Source organism: Tachysurus fulvidraco, chromosome 3, assembly GCF_022655615.1.
Source record: "Tachysurus fulvidraco isolate hzauxx_2018 chromosome 3, HZAU_PFXX_2.0, whole genome shotgun sequence".
NCBI lineage: Eukaryota > Metazoa > Chordata > Actinopteri > Siluriformes > Bagridae > Tachysurus > Tachysurus fulvidraco.
Genome location: NC_062520.1, coordinates 16,790,910 through 16,814,259, shown reverse-complemented (window position 1 = coordinate 16,814,259; position 23,350 = coordinate 16,790,910). Strand labels below are relative to the sequence as shown.

The 23,350-nt window shown below is 43.2% G+C and overlaps 1 protein-coding gene across 2 annotated transcripts in view; it reads right to left on the bottom strand.

Annotated features, from left to right (window-relative positions):
- ascc3 (activating signal cointegrator 1 complex subunit 3) overlaps nucleotides 1-23,350 on the bottom strand; it is a 156,509-nt gene that overhangs the window by 118,678 nt on the left and 14,481 nt on the right. For both annotated transcript variants that reach the window (XM_027149011.2, XM_047811862.1), the window contains exons 5-7: nucleotides 21,078-21,198; nucleotides 9,777-9,975; nucleotides 5,004-5,139 (exon numbers count right to left, since the gene is read on the bottom strand). In XM_027149011.2, coding sequence (XP_027004812.2) covers nucleotides 5,004-5,139; nucleotides 9,777-9,975; nucleotides 21,078-21,198 — 456 coding nt within the window. The remainder of the gene's footprint in view (nucleotides 1-5,003; nucleotides 5,140-9,776; nucleotides 9,976-21,077; nucleotides 21,199-23,350) is intronic.

The following is a 23,350-nucleotide window of genomic DNA, read 5'->3' as shown; positions in this document are numbered from 1 at the left end:
CATTCGCACTCACTCACTCGCTCATTCGCACTCACTCACTCGCTCATTCGCACTCACTCACTCGCTCATTCGCACTCACTCACTCGCTCATTCGCACTCACTCACTCGCTCATTCACACTCACTCACTCGCTCATTCACACTCACTCACTCACTCATTCACACTCACTCACTCACTCATTCACACTCACTCACTCACTCATTCACACTCACACTCACTCATTCACACTCACTCACGCACTCACTCGCTCATTCGCACACACCCACTCGCTCATTCGCACACACTCACTCGCTCATTCGCACTCACTCACTCGCTCATTCGCACTCACTCACTCGCTCATTCGCACTCACTCACTCACTCACTCACTCACTCACTCACTCACTCACTCACTCACTCACTCACTCACTCACTCACTCACTCACTCACTCACTCACTCACTCACTCACTCACTCACTCACTCACTCACTCACTCACTCACTCACTCGCACTCACTCATTCGCACTCACTCATTCGCACTCACTCATTCGCACTCACTCATTCGCACTCACTCATTCGCACTCACTCATTCGCACTCACTCATTCGCACTCACTCATTCGCACTCACTCATTCGCACTCACTCATTCGCACGCACTCATTCGCACGCACGCACTCGCACGCACGCACTCGCACGCACGCACTCACTCGCACTCACGCACTCACTCACGCACACGCACTCACTCACGCACACGCACTCACGCACACGCACTCACTCACACTCACACTCACTCACTCATTCACACTCACACTCACTCACTCATTCACACTCACTCACTCACTCATTCACACTCACTCACTCACTCATTCACACTCACTCACTCACTCATTCACACTCACTCACTCACTCATTCACACTCACTCACTCACTCATTCACACTCACTCATTCACACTCGCTCACTCATTCGCACTCGCTCACTCACTCGCACTCGCTCACTCACTCGCACTCGCTCACTCACTCGCACTCACACTCACTCACGCACTCACACTCACTCACGCACTCACACTCACTCACGCACTCACACTCACTCACGCACTCACACTCACTCACGCACTCACACTCACTCACGCACTCACACTCACTCACGCACTCACACTCACTCACGCACTCACACTCACTCACGCACTCACACTCACTCACGCACTCACACTCACTCACGCACTCACACTCACTCACGCACTCACACTCACTCACGCACTCACACTCACTCACGCACTCACACTCACTCACGCACTCACACTCACTCACGCACTCACACTCACTCACGCACTCACACTCACTCACGCACTCACACTCACTCACGGCACTCACACTCACTCACGCACTCACACTCACTCACGCACTCACACTCACTCACGCACTCACCACTCACTCACGCACTCACACTCACTCACGCACTCACACTCACTCACGCACTCACACTCACTCACGCACTCACACTCACTCACGCACTCACACTCACTCACGCACTCACACTCACTCACGCACTCACACTCACTCACGCACTCACACTCACTCACGCACTCACACTCACTCACGCACTCACACTCACTCACGCACTCACACTCACTCACGCACTCACACTCACTCACGCACTCACACTCACTCACTCACGCACTCACACTCACTCACTCACGCACTCACACTCACTCACGCACTCACACTCACTCACGCACTCACACTCACTCACGCACTCACACTCACTCACGCACTCACACTCACTCACGCACTCACACTCACTCACGCACTCACACTCACTCACACATTCACACTCACTCACGCTCACACATTCACACTCACTCACGCTCACACATTCACACTCACTCACGCTCACACATTCACACTCACTCACGCTCACACATTCACACTCACTCACGCTCACACATTCACACTCACTCACGCTCACACATTCACACTCACTCACGCTCACACACACACACTCACTCACGCTCACACACACACACTCCCACACTCCCACACACACAAACACACACTCCCACACACACAAACACACACTCCCACACACACAAACACACACTCCCACACACACAAACACACACTCCCACACACACAAACACACACTCCCACACACACGCTCCCACACACTCACTCACACACTCACTCACACTCTCACTCACTCACTCTCCCACACACACGCACTCTCCCACACACACGCACTCACACACACACACGCACGCTCCCACACACACACACGCACGCTCCCACACACACACACACGCTCCCACACACACGCTCCCACACACACACACACGCTCCCACACACACACACGCTCCCACACACACACACTCCCACACACACACAAACACACACGCCCACACACACACAAACACACACGCTCCAACACACACACCACACACACACACCGCTCCCACACACACACACACACACACACGGCTCCACACCACACAAACACCACACACCAACAACGCTCCCAGCAACACCACACACACACACTCTCCCACACACACACACACACACACACTCTCCCACACACACACACACACACACACACGCTCCCACACACACAAACACACACGCTCCCACACACACACACACACGCTCCCACACACACACACACACGCTCCCACACACAAACACACACACGCTCCCACACACAAACACACATGCGCTCCCACACACAAACACACATGCTCCCACACACAAACACACATGCTCCCACACACAAACACACATGCTCCCACACACAAACACACACTCCCACACACACAAACACACACGCTCCCACACACACAAACACACACGCTCCCACACACACAAACACAGACGCTCCCACACACACACAAACACACACGCTCCCACACACACACAAACACACACGCTCCCACACACACACAAACACAGATGCTCCCACACACACACAATCACACTCACTCACTCACACACACAATCACACTCACTCACTCATTCACACTCACTCACTCACACTCTCCCACACGCACGCACTCTCCCACACGCACGCACTCTCCCACACGCACGCACTCTCCCACACGCACACTCCCACACACACACACACACACACAAACACACACGTTCCCACACACAAACACACATGCTCCCACACACAAACACACATGCTCCCACACACACATGCTCCCACACACACACACACAAACACACACTCCCACACACACAAACACACACAAACACACACGCTCCCACACACACAAACACACACTCTCCCACACACACAAACACACACTCTCCCACACACACAAACACACACTCCCACACACACAAACACACACTCCCACACACACAAACACACACCCCCACACACACAAACACACACTCCCACACACACAAACACACACGCACAAACACGCGCTCCCACACACACAAACACACGCGCTCCCACACACACAAACACACGCGCTCCCACACACACAAACACGCGCTCCCACACACAAACACACACGCTCCCACACACACAAACACACGCGCTCCCACACACACAAACACACACGCTCCCACACACACAAACACACACGCTCCCACACACACACAAACACACACGCTCCCACACACACACGCTCCCACACACACAAACACACACGCTCCCACACACACAAACACACACGCTCCCACACACACACCGTTTCCCACACACAAACAACACACGGTCCCCACCACCACACAAACACACATGACTCCACCACACCACCACAACACACACGCACAAACACACACTCCCACACACACAAACACACACTCTCCCACACACACAAACACACACTCTCCCACACACACAAACACACACTCCCACACACACAAACACACACCCCCACACACACACAAACACACACCCCCACACGCACAAACACACACTCCCACACACACGCACAAACACACACTCCCACACACACGCACAAACACACACTCCCACACACACAAACACACACACAAACACACGCGCTCCCACACACACAAACACACGCGCTCCCACACACACAAACACACACGCTCCCACACACACACGCTCCCACACACACACGCTCCCACACACACACGCTCCCACACACACACGCTCCCACACACACACGCTCCCACACACACAAACACACACGCTCCCACACACACAAACACACACGCTCCCACACACACACACACACACGCTCCCACACACACACACACACACACACTCCCACACACACACAAACACACACGCACACAAAAAACACACGATCCCACAAACAACACACACAAACACACCAAACACACAAACACACAAAAACACAAAACACACACACTCCCACACACACACAAACACACACGCCCACACACACACAAACACACACGCTCCAACACACACACAAACACACACGCTCCAACACACACACAAACACACACGCTCCAACACACACACAAACACACGCTCCCACACACACACAAACACACGCTCCCACACACACACAAACACACGCTCCCACACACACACAAACACACGCTCCCACACACACACAAACACACGCTCCCACACACACACAAACACACGCTCCCACACACACACAAACACACGCTCCCACACACACACAAACACACGCTCCCACACACACACAAACACACGCTCCCACACACACACAAACACACGCTCACACACACACACAAACACACGCTCACACACACACAAACACACGCTCCCACACACACAAACACACGCTCCCACACACACAAACACACGCTCCCACACACACACAAACACACGCTCCCACACACACACAAACACACGTTATTTGCTCTATATACCACATGCTGTCCCAACCACAAAAGTGTTTAAACAAACCATTTAATAATTAAAATAACAATATCGTGGCACAGACTAATAACAGCAGGTGCTGGATAATCTACTCTGGGAAGATTCTGAGCTTTACAGAGGATTGAATGTTTCAATTCTTACATCCTCTTAGACAATTAGAGGTGCAGATTACCTTGGAGCCTCCAATGAAGGCAGAGGTCTTGGTAGCTTCAGCGTATGCATCGTAGACATGAGGGTAATGAATGCGCTCGTATTCTCTCTGGCGTCCTAACACTGGGGAACGACGTGCGGTCAGCAAGGCCTGCTCTCTGGAGACACACAAACACACACACAATTATAATCGAGGGGCCAAAGCTGGTGCACAGTGAAGGGAAAAGATATGGCAAGGACATGGATGTGACAGTCACAGAGCTGATATGACAACTAACTGTACCTGATTAAAAACAACAGAATTCATCCTCTCTTAAAAGGGTTTAAACTGATAATGATAATGTCATCCTTTGACACACATCCATAGTAACGGTAATTTGTGGAAAAACAAGCTCTAATGACTTAAAAGGCTGAGCCACAGACCAAACTAGATGGAGTCTCAAGTCACACACTTCTGCACTATTCTGCTTCGATAGTGTGAGTAGTGTGTACAGAGCGTTTAAACAATGGACACTGTCTTAAAGCAGCTTTACAGAAAACTAAACATTTAGAATAGAAATGACAAAGTTTAAAATGAAAGTTATATTTATCCGTAATAAGCAAGCCTGAGGCAACGGTGGCAAGGAAACGATATGAGACGGTCCTGAGCCGACTCCAAGAGACGATATGAGGAAAAAGCCTTGAGAGGAACCAAAATGAAACTCATCCTTATTGTGACAGTGGAGAGTCTGATTATAAATAATGTCATATCTACAACTGTATATAGTCAAGTGGACTTTTGGGCAACTTAGAATTCAGCTTAATTTCATTAAAAAGTTGACATAAATTCCTTCCTGCTGAGGCCATCACATCACCGATGATGGAGCCATGAGTGCAAAACCCACTACCGAAGCAGTGGTGATTCTATCCACAGCGGTCGAATGGGTCTCCAGGGCTTCCACACGGACATGTCCACAGCAGCAGTGAGCACCACCATGTGACGAGACTCCAACCAGAAGTAATAGAGCAGAAATAGGACTTTATATTGCACTTTAGGTACCTGAATGAAAAGATGTGGGTAGTTGGATACTTCATGTACTCAAATGTTGCAGCTTTGCTTATGGAGCTGATGAATGGTTTTGGGCTTCCGGGAGCTGAGACTGGCTGACGACACTCATTAGCCCGCATTCTAAAAGTTCACTGTATTACGTACGTTTCACATCATTTGTTTGAGACAAAACATAAATAACTTCTGGTTCTTATAAACCTGTTAGAGATGAAACGATCCTTCTAAAATTTATATACTTAGAGTATGTAGTATATACATATAGTACAGTACATAGTGCACAGTGTGCATAGATTTAGTTCTCCACCCTTAATAATGGCTGTGTGTCATGTCATATATATCTTTAACCTGAAACTAAACGGATATGTTTCCACACTTGCTGCCATCTTTAGTTGTTTTATCATTTTAACGCCCAAAAAACCCCCCAAAAAAACATAAAATTCATGTTTATAATACTCTACCACTGATGTGTAAGAAATTACAGAAATTGCACCCAAATTCCACTCCAAGGTACACATCTAAAAGAGCTCATTCCTAAGAAGTATCATAAGGTAATACGTTTAGGACTCTAAACATATAAATGTGATTCAATTATAAATATGGGGATGGTGGCAGGACATTAGGGATCACCACGAACAAAGGGTCTACGTGACCGCGATTACCATTTGAAGTGACCACTTGGTTGATAACAATACCAAGCCAAAATCTACGTGGCCGCGATTACCATTTAAAGTGACTCCTTGGGTGCTAGCAATAGTAACAATACCAAGACAAGGTGTACGTGACCATGATTAACATTTAAAGACATCAGCTAGACAACAAGGTGTAGCCCAGCCAATTGGGAGACATTCAGTTCTTACCCTCAATACACATTCAAAGCGAAACTTCATTTAAATTACCAAAAGGGAAAACTGTATATAAGGTTTGAATTTGCTCTGGGTTCGTGTTCTTTTTGACTCCGACGAGCCCAAAGTACGCCATGTATTTTGTCACTGCTATGCTGGAATAAACTTCTTGTTCTTCATTAAGATCTTCAACATCATCGTCTTATTTTTACACTACGCATTTTTTTCTTACAGATGCCAATCACTTCCTGATCTCCTTTTTATTTTAAGCAGCCTGATAATCAACACGACAAACAACCCAGCATTAACCTGCTGTTTACAGGTTTGGATGTTGACAGTGTTTTTTTTTCCAGTTTAAATATGGTAGAAACAATGGTGTTTGTGCTGCCATGGGAATCCTTCTTGCTCATCAACAGTGATAACCCAACTTTATTTTTTTATACATATGTAAAGCTACTTTGAGTCCAAGTGAATTATGAAAAGAATTGATTTCAAGATTTTACTTTTAGTTTTTAAATCATTAAATAAGATTGGTCCTAAGTATCTTTCAGACCTATTAAAGCCATATGCTCCATCCAGAGCACTTAGGTCTGCTGGGCAACTGCTTTTAGTATCCCCCAACGCAAGATTAAAGAGCAGAGGTGACCGTGCCTTTGCAGTAGCGGCCCCCAAACTCTGGAATAATTTGCCTTTGTACATTAGGGGCTCCTTCACTTGCTGTTTTTAAATCACATTTAAAAACATATTTGTATGGTGCAGCATACAACGCAGTATGAGAGTTACCTGTTAGGAGTTCTTTTTAGTGTGTTTTACTAATTATTATTGTATTTATTGCATTTTTATTACATTTATTTAGTTTTTATTTTATTTATTTTTTATTATTATTATTATTATTATTATTATTATTATTATTATGCTTTTTAGTTCTATTGTTTATTTTATATTGTTTGTACAACACTTTGGAGAACACCTGCTGTTTTAAAAAGGTGCTCTATAAATAAACTTTGATTGGATTTGATTTGAAAAGCACTAAACAAATAAATTGAATTGAGCTGAAAAATGGCCATGAGTGTTCGATGGTGTTGTTTTCATCGTTAGAGGACTCGGGGATATTCACCTACACTCATTCCCAATACTCAGTAATAATTGTTCTTCCTAATGGATAAATATTTTGGAATATGTGGTGTTTGCGGAGAGCATCTCTAAATAAAATCCTACATTTGCAGTAAACAGTTAATGCCACTTAAACAACTCCATTCCGCATAACAGAATGGTTTGAGTTTTTCTACACTAGTCCACATACAGGAGCACAAAGATGGCCACAATAGAGTGATTGACAGGGAAGAGAGTAGCCATTCCACCCACCCTGAGAGCACGGACAGCACAGATGGCGGCGGATTCAGAGTCTCAATCTCCTGCTGAAAGAGGGCAAACACTTCACAACTGCATCACTCGAGTGAAATGGTGCAGAGGTTTGTGTTGGTTTGAACAAGTAGCTAGTTACTGAAAACGCTGTATTCCTTTTGAAAATAGAAAAGCAGTGTCTGGAGACCACAGGGTCAAATCCAAACGATATCGCAGTTATCCTTTAAGAGCTGTGCGCTCTGGGTGGGCGAGATAGCATACAATCTCCCCCTGTCAACCAGAGAGACAGCAGCCAATCACAGGATGGTCGTGTGTGTGTGTGTTAGTTATACCCCCAACACCGGATGCACTCTGTCTAAGTGCACTAACAGTGCAGTGATCGACTGTGCAATTCCGCTAAAAAATCCCTTGATCTTATCAACAGTAACTAAGCTGGAAGTGTTAACTCTTTTTCATCAATTAACAGACCTTTATCCTGTTCTGCCCCCAGAACAGCACACCCAGAACACACACCCTTGCACGCGCACCCTCGCACGCGCAGCCACGCACACATTTTTGAATTATAATACTGACCTCAGAGTTGTGCAGTGACATAAACCTTCTCGTCTCTGCAGATTTACTTTAACAAGGCCACTTTGTTGTAAGTGAATCTCTTTATGAGACCTGGTACACCTTCACACCTTCAAGGCCTTGTGCGATCTCTCAGAGAGCACAGTGAAATGTACCGAGGTCATGATGGCATGTAAATAAAAGTGAAGATGAAGATTCATTCATTCATTTTCTACCGCTTATCCGAACTTCTCAGGTCACAGGGAGCCTGTGCCTATCTCAGGCGTCATCGGGCATCAAGGCAGGATACACCCTGGACGCCCTGGACGGAGCACACACACACACACACACACTCATTCACTCACACACGTACTACGGACAATTTTTCCAGAGATGCCAATCAACCTACCATGCATGTCTTTTCACCGGGGGAGGAAACCGATGTACCCGGAGGAAACCCCCGAGGCACGGGGAGAACATGCAAACTCCACACACACAAGGCGGAGGCGGGAATGAAACCCCCAACCCTGGAGGTGTGAGGCGAACGTGCTACCCACTAAGTCACCGTGCCCCCCTGAAGATGAATATATTACACTGAATTCCTCCTGCTCAATAAGCACACACTGATTAAACAAATACAGAGGGGTCTGTTTCAATAATAAAAGAAGGAGTATCAGAGGGTCCAGAGTGAGAGAATGTCAGAGAGAGAATGTGTAAGTAAGCAAGAGAGAGAGAGAAAGAGAGAGAGTATAAGTGAGATAGAGAGAGTGTTAGAGTGTCTGTGGAAAAGCATGTGTGAGAGTGTGAGTGAGTGTGTGTGTGTGTGTGCGAGTGTGTGAGTGTGTGAGTGAGTGAGTGAGTGAGTGAGTGAGTGAGTGAGTGAGTGAGTGAGTGAGAGAGTGAGTGAGAGAGTGAGAGAGTGAGTGAGTGAGTGAGTGAGTGAGAGTGTGTGCGAGTGAGTGAGTAAGAGAAAGAGAGATCATATTGTTACCTCTGCACTTTCATTTCCTTAGGGTCAAAATGAAAACACACTTCTGACAGTTCCCCCTCGTCTCCTCGCTTCTCTCGCTTCCTCTCCCTTTTCTCCTCCCGACGGTAGAGTTTCATCATCTGCCTCTCCTGCTCAGACTGAATGGTCACCTGACAGCCATATGTAGGTTTAGCAGACTCCACATTTTTCAGCATCCCATCTGCAAAACAAAAAAAAGCTACTTCTAAACACAGCAGGAAACCATGCAAATAATAATTCCTGTCTGAAGCACCGTCTCTTTTTTCTTTTTTTTTTTAAATCATCTGTCTGGCAAAAGTAGTTTGTATATAAGATATAAGTAAGTCTGTTGTTACAATGTAATAGCAACATCATAGGAGTGAGAAAAGGAGATTAGAATAAAAATAAATGCAGCAGGCAGCAAACCTGAAGGCAGGAGCTGATATACAAAAGGTAGCATCACTGTTCGTGCCATACTTCTTCATTCTGAATCAAATAACTGTGTGTAAAAGTTACATTTCATTCCAGTCTACTCATATGATTAGTCATAAGGCATCCCAAGAAAGCAGATATATTTCCTATAAGCACAGACTTTGTGACTGGGTCTGGGTGTTTGAGACATCATCAGCCAACAAGACAAGCCAAACTTTTCAGGGATAATGAAACCAAACCTTTGATTTTTATCATGAAAGATGAAACAAAACAAAAGGATGACAAGCACCTAAAGCACCTTAAACAGGAATGTAGAATTAGTGCTATAAAGTGTGTGCAGCTTCATAAGGATGTATAAAATAAACAAAACATCTAACCATATTAAATCCATAATGTCACTTCCTCTATATTTTGGGTGTAAAACTCAGGTCCACGGGCAAAATTATATTTGTAATTATATTTGGCCCGCAAGATCATAACAGATGTGCATTACAGCTGGCTAGCCGCATGCTTCGCTAATACTACAAATCCCAGAATGCCTTGCCACTGTATTGACGCTGTAATGTGTTTGTCTGTGTTTTCCCCTTGTTTCTGTCTGCCGTCTCTACCTGGTATTAATTGTTTTGCTCCGCCCACTCATTGCTCACCATGGACACTAATCACATTCCATCTCTTCCCCAGGTGTCTTGTCTTTGTCTCTAATCGTCTCTGCTTTGTTATTGGCTCCTGTCCACTATATCTACTCTGTCTGTTCACTTCCCGGTTGTTGGTCGTTGTTTGTGTTTGCATTTGGTCGGTGTCGTTCTCTGTTCCTGTTCAGTGTCCCGATCTGTTTTGCCTGCCTACTGTTTGTTTGTGTTTTGTTTATTAAATCCTTAAACTGCATTTGGATCCTCACTCGCCTTTGTCTCACCGTGTCACACCCGTAGTCACGAACAGCAAGCGCCCCTCATTCTCTGTTTACAGTCGTTAACAACCATGTTACAGTCACATCGGGCAAGTTAATTCCACTCTCCACAAAAATGGGCAAACGAAAGATGGGCAATAGGAGCTTTCATGACATGTGGGAGGCAGATTATCTGTTCACGAATATAAAGGACAGACCTGTTTGTCTTGTGTGCGGAGATAACGTGTCTGTAACAAAAGTATATAACATAAGAAGACACTATGAAACGAAACATTATGAGAAGTTTAAGGACCTGGACGTAAAGCAGAAGCTCCAGAAGCTGGAGGAGATGAAAAAAGTCTGGTTTCCCGGCAGACTATGTTCATGAAAGCAAAATCAAAAAGTGAAGCTGTTGTAAAGGCTGCAAAGCTTTATTGTGGCAGCAGAGATTGAGATTGAAAATCTGCCCGGCCCTTTAATGAGGGAGAGTTTGTCAACATGTGTTTGCGAAATGACCACTGATATGTCTTTTATTTCAAATTTAATTCCTAATGTGTTTGTAATATCAAGCTCTAGTTGTTCCAAATCCTGTGTTTAAGCAAAACTAAAGTTTGTTTCCATATGAAAAAGGTTGAACATTACATATCAGTTGCAGTTAATTTTTCAATAAATATTCAGTTTGGCCCATGACTTTATCTCAGTTTTATATTTTGGCCCACTGTGAATTTCAGTTTGACACCCCTGCTCTATATTATTTAAGTTACTGAACTGGTGTATAGAACAATATGGCACATGTAATGGTGGTGGTTATGTGCGGTTATACAGAATGGCAGCAGGGCTGTGGGTTGGTGCATGTGGCCGAATCACAGCCGTGCTGATATTCAGTACAACTCAATTTACCAGTGCGAAACTGCTGAGATATTCACTCAAACAGAAATAGCTCATCTTTAACAGTCTCTCAGGAATTTGTGAACGATCATGTGACATCATCACAACACGTATTCAGCCAAAGTTCTCTTCACTTCACGTGGGTAAAACACGAATACAGCGGTTATAGAAAGTAATGACGCATTTCAACTGGTAGCAGTTTAAACAAAGATTCCAGTGCATGCAATTTCACTAACTCAAGTAGATCTTCAGAAAAAAAAAGGTGAAGTAAAATCAAGCATTTCTGGCTACAACAACAAAAAATTCATTCATTCATTTCCTACCGCTTATACAAACTTCTCGGGTCACGGGGAGCTTGTGCCCATCTCAGGCGTAATCGGGCATCAAGGCCTGGACGGAGTGCCAACCCATCGCAGGGCACACACACGCTCTCATTCAGTCACACACTCACACACACACTACGGACAATTTTCCAGAGATGCCAATGAACCTACCATGCATGTCTTTTCACCGGGGGAGGAAACCGGAGTACCCGGAGGAAACCCCGAGGCACGGGGAGAACATGCAAACTCCACACACTAAGGCGGAGAGGCGGGAATCAAACCCCCAACCCTGGAGTAGTAAGGCAAATATGGTAACCACTAAGCCACCGTGCCCCCTTAATTAAATTATTAATTAAAAAATAAATAAAAATACAAGATAGATAGATAGATAGATAGATAGATAGATAGATAGATAGATAGATAGATAGATAGATAGATAGATAGATAGATAGATGTTTCTAATAGAAATGTAAAATTCAGGACTGCTGTTGGTACGCTATTTTTGTTGATGGACTGTCATGAACCCAGCAGTGATACTCGGCTGTGTTTGTTACACTCATCGAGCTCAGCACATACTACCCAATGTTTACCGTCTGAATTCTACTTGGCTTTCAAATCTTTCCTTTTAAATATCCATAACATCAGCTGTGCATCGAAATGTAGAAACCTGTCGGAAATCTCTTGATCGATATGATCCCCGACAGCCAGATGGTCCGATCAGCCCGAGTCCTCCAAGTGTCACAGGAAATGCTGTGTGTGTGTGTGTGTGTGTGTGTGTGTGTGTGTGTGTGTGTGTGTGTGTGTGTGTTATTCACCAGCCACACCAGTTCCACATCTGTCCAGGTGACTCATCACTGACCTGGCTGATCTAACTAAACACATTATAGTGCGACAATGTTAATTATACACAGGCCACACTATTAGCTCGTACCTGTTCACTATGACACCTTCTGTCTCATCCACTTTAAATCATTATCATTCGTTCTCTGAGTGTTCGGAGCCTAGCTGCACGTCAACGGACTCAACCAGCTGGAAATATAATAAAGCCACTTCATATCAGACAGAAACAAACACTGAACAAACACTAAAGGGACAGAAAACAGCTAAATAGTTTTTAATACAATTTTTGCTCCTAGACAAATGTATTTCGGGACAAAGAAACATATCCAAAAATATCCGACAATAACAGGATTGGTGAGAGTGTGAAATTACCCAGGTCTGCGAGCAGGAAAGCCCACATATTTTCTATTAAATTAGCCAAACGTCAGTGATATGATGATACTGCTCGAATGGAAAGCCTGAAAGGAATAATCCCTAATCTCATTGACGCTCTGGGAGACGCAGGTGAAGCAGTCTGGCCCCAAGACAGTAAGAAAAAAACTACAGCAACCCAGCAATCTGCTGTAATGGGAGAAGGAGAGATATGAAATATAACCCAGTCAACAATATTGCTGCAATATCAGCAGCACGACCACAAAATACATGATTAGGACACAAATCCACAGAAAACACAGAAGTAAACGTTGATGAAAGAAGGCTATTATGTTGTGCGTGTTACCGTACAGCAGTATGACGATGCATCATAAAACCAACTAGAATATGAAGAGAGTAATGCTGCTAGATCGGGTTTACATTACAAAACCACATTCTTCCCATACTAGGACACCTCACAATGAGCTCCCAGGTGACGAACCGGAAAAACATTCATCCTATTGTCAGGAGACAGCCGACTCCAAATCCTGATGATACCACACTCGACCGTGGCCAACGTCCGAGAGAGGAAAAACAGGCCATGCTGTCTGGACTGGAGGGATGATGCTACATTCTCTCCTGTCAGTCAAGAGTGACACGAGCCACAATGTGGGTATTTGTGAGCTTAGGTTTGAGTAAGAGGATAGATAGTGAATCCTACAAGTCTGTTCAGCTTGGCTTCGAGAGAAGCATTTGAAAATATTGACTTCATGTGTCTCAGAGGGAAAACGTGTTAGCGTTCACCCTCACATGAGGTGTGATAGGGAGAAAACTAGCTAGTGGGTGAGATTTGGGAAATGACCAAATTTGGTGAAAAAAGAGGATTCATTTATAAAAGGGAAAAAAAGTGTACATATCTTATAGAAGGCTCAAGGATTAAGGCTTTGTGTTACTGATCAAGGTCAGGGGTTGAAGCCCCTAGCAAACCAAAGCTACCAATGCTGGTATGATGTATATTCATATGTTATACCTCATACCTTAGAAATAAATATTAAATATTGTTCATGTCATTCACAGCAAGGCTGTCACACAGGCTCTTACCAGCCATTTCATATTGAGGCACATTCGGTAAAGCAAAAAAGTTCCAGCATTGTGGAAATTATCTAGCAGTCCATCACGAATATTAGAAAATGAGTTCAGGTATCTCATCCTTGTTCTTCTAAATGTTTCTCGGACTGACGGGTGTCCATGCACTTCTTGTAGAAACTGAAGAAGGGCTTGGGGGGGGGGGGAGCAATGCAAACCTTTATATCCGACAGGTTTCAAAGCTAGCTAGTGTGAAGTTATAGTGTTTACGGTCAATATTCTGTGGCTAGACAATAATTAGTAGAAGTAATCAAATTTATATTTAAAAAAACTGTACTGTAGGAAGAAAAAATAAAAAAAATGTACCTTCTGAACCTACTTGACTGTAACTATGAATAAAAGGCTAATAGCCTGGGCATGTACAGTAACCTGCTTGTAGGGGGCATGTGGCCTTGAGATTTGTTCCAACTTGTGACTTAACATTTGTGATAAAGACAAAATTTGTGATATCTCAATTATAACAGGCAAGTGCCAAAGTTTTAATTAAACCGAGAGTGCACCGAGATCAGAAACGGCAGGTACGGCATTATATAAAAGGCTGAATTAAAAGAAACCGATCAATCTGATTTGGAAAGCATAGGAGCTCATTCAAAGAGAAAACCCAGGCTGCAGGAAAACTGCTCCGTCATGCTGCAAGCGAACAGGCTTTAACTTACGAATGAACTGAGGGTATCATCAGAATTCATTAAGTAACCTCCCTGTTCTGCTGTCATATCAACACAACAGTGAGATGACCTAATTAATAATAATTTATACAAGCACATATTGAGAGCTTGAATATGCTTGGTGAAATAGCACACACCAGCTGTGCAGCTTGTTGGTTTATTATTTAACAAAATGGTTAATTATCCAGACTACTGAGGAAAACTGCATCTTTACATGCTGTTCTCAGCCTGGCTATAAACAGCTGTGTGCCTCCAAGTGACCCAAAGCTATTAGTTTATTACTGTGAGCATAATTCCCGCTACATTATCCAGGCTTCCCTACATATCGCTATTATGTTCACTGTTAGACTCATTGATGTGATACTAATGAACTAATGACTTTATAAATGGAACAGGCTTGTGCTCTGGTATAAATAGTGACTATATACCCAGTGTTTTTTTTGTTTTGTTTTGTTTTAATACAAAAATAGACGATATGCATTTTGATTTGGCATAGATCTTATCCAATACAAATTCATTACATTCATATCAAAAATTTGTCAAATTTTGACTAAAATAAAGTTCAACAACAGTGGAATGATATTTGTGCCCCTTCCAAAGCTCTGCCCCTTACCTCCCCATGTTCACAAAGCTCTGCCCCTTTCCTCCCCATGTACACAACACTCCGCCCCTTTCCTCCCCATGTACACAACACTCCACCCCTTTCCTCCCCATGTACACAACACTCCACCCCTTACCTCCCCATGTTCACAAAGCTCTGCCCCTTTCCTCCCCATGTACACAACACTCCGCCCCTTTCCTCCCCATGTACACAACACTCCACCCCTTTCCTCCCCATGTTCACAAAGCTCTGCCCCTTTCCTCCCCATGTACACAACACTCCACCCCTTACCTCCCCATGTACACAACACTCCACCCCTTTCCTCCCCATGTACACAACACTCCACCCCTTTCCTCCCCATGTTCACAACACTCCACCCCTTTCCTCCCCATGTTCACAAAGCTCTGCCCCTTTCCTCCCCATGTACACAAAGCTCTGCCCCTTTCCTCCCCATGTACACAACACTCCACCCCTTTCCTCCCCATGTACACAACACTCCACCCCTTTCCTCCCAATGTACACTTAACCCCACCCGTTTCCTCCCCATGTACACAAAACCCCACCCCTTTCCTCCCCATGTACACAAAACTCCACCCCTTTCCTCCCCATGTACACAAAACTCCACCCCTTTCCTTTCTATGTACACGAAGCTCCACCCCATAATCCTAGGTATTTTTTCTTATTTTATTTGAGATAGTATCATCAGCTGCATGAGAGGTTGACGCAGTTATGTCACACTACATAACACTTATGTAAAGCCAATTCAATTCAAAGCTATACAAGTGCATTTGCATTTCAATACCTGCCAAAAAAGAAAGTCAGTAAAGCGGTTATTACACTGGATCTATTTGCTGTGAATGTGATTGTTCCCGGCACATGCTGCATCAATAATCTGCTGTCAGACTCAGTTGATTCTATCTTACGTCATCATAAACGCAAATGGAGAACAGAACGTGACAACTTTGGTGCTATTAAGTGCTTCTGTGTCACACAACCTTCTCGTGCCCCTCTTGGTACATGTGTGTTGTGGAAACCTTTCATGCCTTTCTGTGGCTAAAACACACGCCCAGGTTACTTTACTTCCTGAACAAGTGCGGGCCCGAGTAAGAGCTGCGTTCACATTCACAGGAATCGTAGCACAGTTTTCCACTGCAGCTGAACTCACACCACATCCTACAGGTAGTCTCAGGGTTCAGTGCTGTAGTGCGCTTCCCGGTCCATATCACACCTTTCACATCACTAATCTTTCACATGAGCCCTGTTCTGTTTCAACTGGCAGTGTGAAAGCATCCTAATTAGGTGTCCAGCTTAAACACCCTTCACCAGCACTGCTGATGTTTCCTTTAGTTTCACTATAGTTCTTTTACTATAGGACTTGTTAAAAGAATTAAAAACTAAAAGAAAATGATTTAATAAAAAAAAAATCTACTATTGCAGTCTTAAATTTGTAAATGCAGTAAGCTCAGTTTGTAAATGCTAACTTGCATAAAACATGCCCCAGGCAGTCATTACCTCTGAAACAACCCGGTCTGAATCTGTTTCTGGTCGTATTATACATTTCTGTCTGGCTCTTACACCTACTCTGGATAAGCCAGTTCGTCTTTTCTTCGCCCAAATAATATTTCCATCCTGCGAATCTCATTTCTGTGCACTCTAGTTCTAGGCTTGTCCATCCTCTCACTGACAGCGTTGGCCCATCAATACTCAAAAGGTTCTTTTGAATTTTTCATGCTGTCTCTGACACCCTCTCTCCCACCCCGCGATTTCCATCTCAAAGGCAACTCTTCTCTATTCGTCAGCACTGCATTTGGGACATGGTCACATCTGTATCTCCACAGTCCTGTGCTGACATCAGGCTTGTGTGGAACTGCACCACTTTTTCTTCCTTCCTCTCTTTGATGTGCTTCTGTCGCCTGGATTTTGGCTTCACTGTGCAAGTACATGTGCTCTCCATTAAGCTGCATAAGGCCAAGGCTTTTCCTGCATCGTTTTTCTGTTACAGAATGTCATTAAACTCTGTTATTTTTTTTTTATTATTTTTTTTTATTTATTTATATATTTTTTTTAAATACGCCTGTTCACGTTGCATTAGAAACTACAGCATGGAATCTAAGGAAATGATTCATCCAACAACTATTTAAACACTTGTTTTGACACCAGGACAACAACATGGGCAAAGCATTGTGTGCTTAACTTGCTGTATTTCTGAAGGTGCCGTAAAAACTGCAGAACAAAGTTGTGGCAAATTTTTTGCAGATGTAAGCAGGCTTCAAGGCATTGATGAAATGGATATGAAGTATTAATTGAATACGGTGCTCATCTGTCTTTAGGTTGAATAGAGATTACAGCTGCTTTGGGGGGAAAAACACAACTGATCAGTGTGTAAGGTAGTTAGATAAATTAACATGGGGAAAAAAAAGCCCATCTCCAAATAATTTAAAAATCAAACCAAAAATCAGGGGCAATATTCTAACCTTGAACCTAGCTATTTAGTAATTATGCTCAAAGTTCAGCTAAAGGTTAAAGTCTTGCATTACAGCATTAAATGCTTGGACCCCTACAAAAGAGCATGCAGTGTTACAGCTAATCAGCTCTTGACAAGCCCACACAATGAAAACCCACCTCTCTTAATGGGATGCAGAGAGTGGGCAATTTCATCCGCAGCTTTTAGCCTGTCTTTTGACCTCTACTCATGGTTGTCAAGGTAACTCGCATCTCACAAGCAATCTGGCATGTGAACTTTTTGACTAGCCAGAAGCCCATTAGCTCTTTTTGACAGTGCACTTCTGTAGCCATAGAACTGGAGTTAGTATTAGAACAAAAAAAACAGGATCGTCAGACATGCAGAAACACAGAAAGACGTAAAATTTGACTCAGGAATGAAAGAGAGCAGCGCTGTGTGCTTTACCGCTAGAGTTTACCGCCAGTCACCCCTGGCTTTTAAAGTCAATATACAAGTCTTTTAGGGCCTTTTTACACCTGGTCACTTCATGTGGGGGGAAAAAAAAATCAATATTAACCCTACTCACAGGGGTTATTTCTTGCCAAAGCAGTAGGTGCTGAATAAGGTTAGTCACATCGACAAGGTTTACCATCTTTTAGAATTAATGCAGAAACATCACTGAGCTTCAAAGAGATAATTCAGACGATCATCTGAAAGCAAGACGATGAGAAAGCTGTGCTGACTGAAGTGCGAAGACGAAGACGCAGATCTACCGCTTAACCTCCAAATAATTAAATAATCACTGAAAGTTGACGAACTATCCTTTAGATATTAGTTAAAATACTATTGGAAACACAAGAAATTGGCACAGCAGGTTCTACTGTATGTTAAGCTTTTTTGTTTAAACCCAGAACCATACAGAAAATGACAAATTAAATAAATACTTATTATTTAACTGTGCATTTAAAAGTAATTTCCCTTCATATTACTCCCTTTAATTAAAGACTCAACCCAGCCACCAACCCAGTCACTCAAGCTAGTGGCTACGTCAACTTCCCTATTACTTGATTAAACGAATTAATAAATGTTGGAGATTTTCTAACCCAAATTCTTTCCATCTGCAGCACTTACATTCAGTCTTTTGGTAGCTGTGAGTTGGTCAGACTGAGCTGGAGTTTTAAGCAGGAAAAGTATTCATCTGTTCATGAATATTGCACGCAGTCCTGATAACCTGGCACGCTGAACACTGCAGGCTGATCCAGCTGGAATCAAGCAACTACTTTATAAACGCCTTTACAAAGCAAACAGAACTTTACAGAAATCTATTCCTCTCATCTCATATGAGAATACATATGTAGAATACAGTCACAAATATAGAAGGATTACCCATTAGTTCACTTCAAATCTAAGCGACACTGATGACTTTTAGTTGATTTGCTGTTTAGTTCGTTTGGATGTGAACAACTCAAAGGAAAAGACCCTGGCTGGAGGATGTGTAAGCAGGAAAGTGGGTAAAAATAATCATATAAATACATATTTTATATATATATATATATATATATATATATATATATATATATATATATATATATATATATATATATATATATATACACACACATATATATACATATATATACACACACACACACACACAAAACAAACCTTAGCAATTTCAGAACTTCATCATTACCTACAGTATCTTAACTAAAAACAGGTGTTAAATTAAAAAAACAGAAACAACTCTTGTGTTATTTATCTAAGGGGGTTTTTACACCTGGTCACTTCATGCGTTTTCTGTGATCCGATAGCTTTCCGATGGTAAAAAGACCAGGTGTAAATGCCCTCCGAAACGGTTTCGAGACGGATTTAAATCCGATCGCTCAAACCACTTCAGGAGGTGGTCTGGGACGCATTTCAGATGAAACTGGACAGCTATAAATGCATGTGGTTGTTAAAGCCACATACGTCAGCACTATACTCCTCCCAAACGGAAGTACGTCACTCGCAGGTGACTCGCGAGTCGTGCATCGCGCCAGAAACAAATATGTTTTCCCACCAGCGCTGGCTCCAATCTTTCACCCAGGTGTCTCATTGTGTCTTAAAATGCACTGCTGCCACCAGTAAATGCTGTTTTTTGTAGCAACCGAACACACCAAAGTGTGTTCCATTTCAATTACCCCGGAAATGAGGTAAAATATATTTGCATATTGGGCGGGAGTAAAAAGATCAGATTGATATCCGATTTGCCAAAACGCATTTATGTGGCCTAGTGTAAATGGAACAGTTTTAACAAATCAGATCACAGAAAACACATGAAGTGACCAGGTGTAAAAAGGCCCTAAGTTTGTTACTTTCAGAGCAAATGCACAGAATTTCTATTTCTGCAGCAATAAATGGACTGTGCAGCGAGGGAAAATATAGCGGAGTTGGATTTAACCAGACTCAATGCTGCATATCTAAAAGCACTGTAATTTGCACTCTCTGCTATTTTTAAGACATACAAAGTGCACTGTGGTTAAAATGCATTTAAAAAAAAAGTCTGCTTCCTGTATGTTTCTTTGGGGTATGTGCAATTAATTGCTCATTCTTAATACTAAAGTTGAATCACTAGCTAAGCATGGTATGGCTACTGTTTTTGCACGGCAGAGGACAGCACCAGCATCCGTATCACTCTGTGCATCATCATTCATCTTGCTGTCCTGAAGCTAGCAGACTACACGACTCACCAAGTGGGAAGCTGACTCTGCTGTCTGATGGCGCAGACAGAAGAGAGTCCACGATCTCAGACCTCTTCTGGAGAAGCGTCGAGATCATCTCAAATCCCTCAGGGCCGAGGAATTCAAACAGCTGAGTGGATGAGACAGAGAGAAGAGATAAAGTTGTCAGTGCACCAGGCCATATGCATGAAAAAATAAATTCCTACTGCAGCCAAAAACATCATCCTCTCTATATGCCAAACGTGAGCACTCATTATCTCCCACATTGCTAAATCTGGAGTAGAGTCTCATCTGCTGCACAGTCTGCTGAACACAGACACCTGGCATTTAGCACCAGAAGAAAAAAAGCAGTCAGCTCCAGAATTATTGGCACCCTTGCTAAAGATGGGTAAAAGAAAATGGCAATAAAATTGTCTTTGCAGTTAATTATCTTAAGCCCACTCTGAAAATATGAGAGAAGCCTTTAGTTCAGGTACATTTGTTCTAAGGAATAAAAAAAAAAAAAAAAAAAAAAAACCTTCTGTCACAATTAATGGCACCCCTCAACATTTTGAATAAAAAAATGCTATTGAACCATTTAAATTTAACTTTTAACTCTTTAGGAACACTGTCAGTTAGCCAAAGCTTCCTGTTTCACTGGAGTATAAATATGAAGTACTGCAGAAGCTAGTCCTTTAGTCATCCATCAACATGGAGAAGATTAAAGAATACACAAACAAAATGAGGGAAAGAAAAGTATGTTGAATTTCATACATCAGGCAATAACTATAAAAATAGACCTATGCCTGAAAAAATGACCATATCATGCCATGCCATACCACATATACTCCCCCCACGCACACTGAGGAAGATGGCTAGAGAGGCATAGATTTCTCTGCAGACCACAGTTAGAGATTTGCAGAAGCATGATGGGGTCATGAAGTCTCCAAATTCTACAATTAGACACCACCTCCAGGCAAACAAACCACTCAAAAAGTATGCCAGAAGAAAGCATATTCCTCCATCCAACAAAATGCGGAAGGGTCTGGAGACGGGTTCGGTAGATTGCTACAGAAACTTTGACTAGAATCAGACTCTATGGTCAGCTGAAGCATAAATAGAGCTTTTATTGGCAATGAAAACTCAAGGTGGCTTTGGTTATACAGAAAAGTAAGCAACCCCTGCTGTTAAATATGCTGGGGGTTCTGTGATGATGTGGAACTGTTTTCCCCAAAAGTCCTGGGAATCTTGTTAGGATACTGGAATACAAGGTATGTTAAATATTGCCTCTGCCAAAAGGTTACAACTGGTCAATGATTAAAATTATACATAAAAAAAAATTAAAAAAAGGGACAGTTGGCTATTCCAGTCTCTTGCTCTAAACCCCAGTGAACTGGAGAACACTGTAGGATCTGGATAGTCTGTATTAAAATGTGATCTCAGATTACTTGCCCTATTTTCATAGAGTTATTGAGCTGCTTGACCAAGAAAGACATAGACCTCCCTACCGTGTTTTATACTAATTTTTCCAAAGGTAGCGATAATTCCGGAGCTGAATTTTCATGGAAAACGACTAATATCTAAGATAACATTCAACATTTTAAACCTCACAGACAGATTTCATTGCAAACACAGCAGTATAACAAAAAGGTACGAATATAGATGAATAAGAGACAAGTACTGGTATGGACAGATAACATCTGAAAGTCCTTGCTTGGAGTAAAAGTACTGACATCCTTAAGATAGCTCCTCGGTGGAAGATAGACCTTTTGAGAAGAGCAAAATAATGATCTCCAAACTGTCCATCATTACATTAGGCTAAACACTTGCTTTCAAACTACAAGCAAAGATTTATTGTCGGTTTGCACAAATTTACAAAACTTTTCTCTTGTTTCCTTTGTATTGAGCTGTTCATTAGCAGGAAACACACACATTATGTAATACCGTTTCTAGACTATAATTATGTAAATCTTGTTTTATATTATTATTATTATTATCATTATCATTATTGCTGCTAGTGAGAATTTGTTTGTCCTGTTATGGACAACATGGTGGCAAATCTCCGTCTCACAGTTCCATGGATTCAGGCCTTCAGCCCTGAGATCTGGTTTCCGTATGTGAGGAAATTTGCATGTTGTCCTCACGTCTGTGTGGGCTTCCTCTGGGTTCCACAGTTTCTTCCCACCTCTCAAAACCATGCTGGTAGAGAAACTAAACTGCCACTGAGTGTGAGTAAGTGTGCGAATGTGTAAGGTCTCATGCAGGTTATACTGTATTCCTCATCTCACACCTAGTGTCCATGG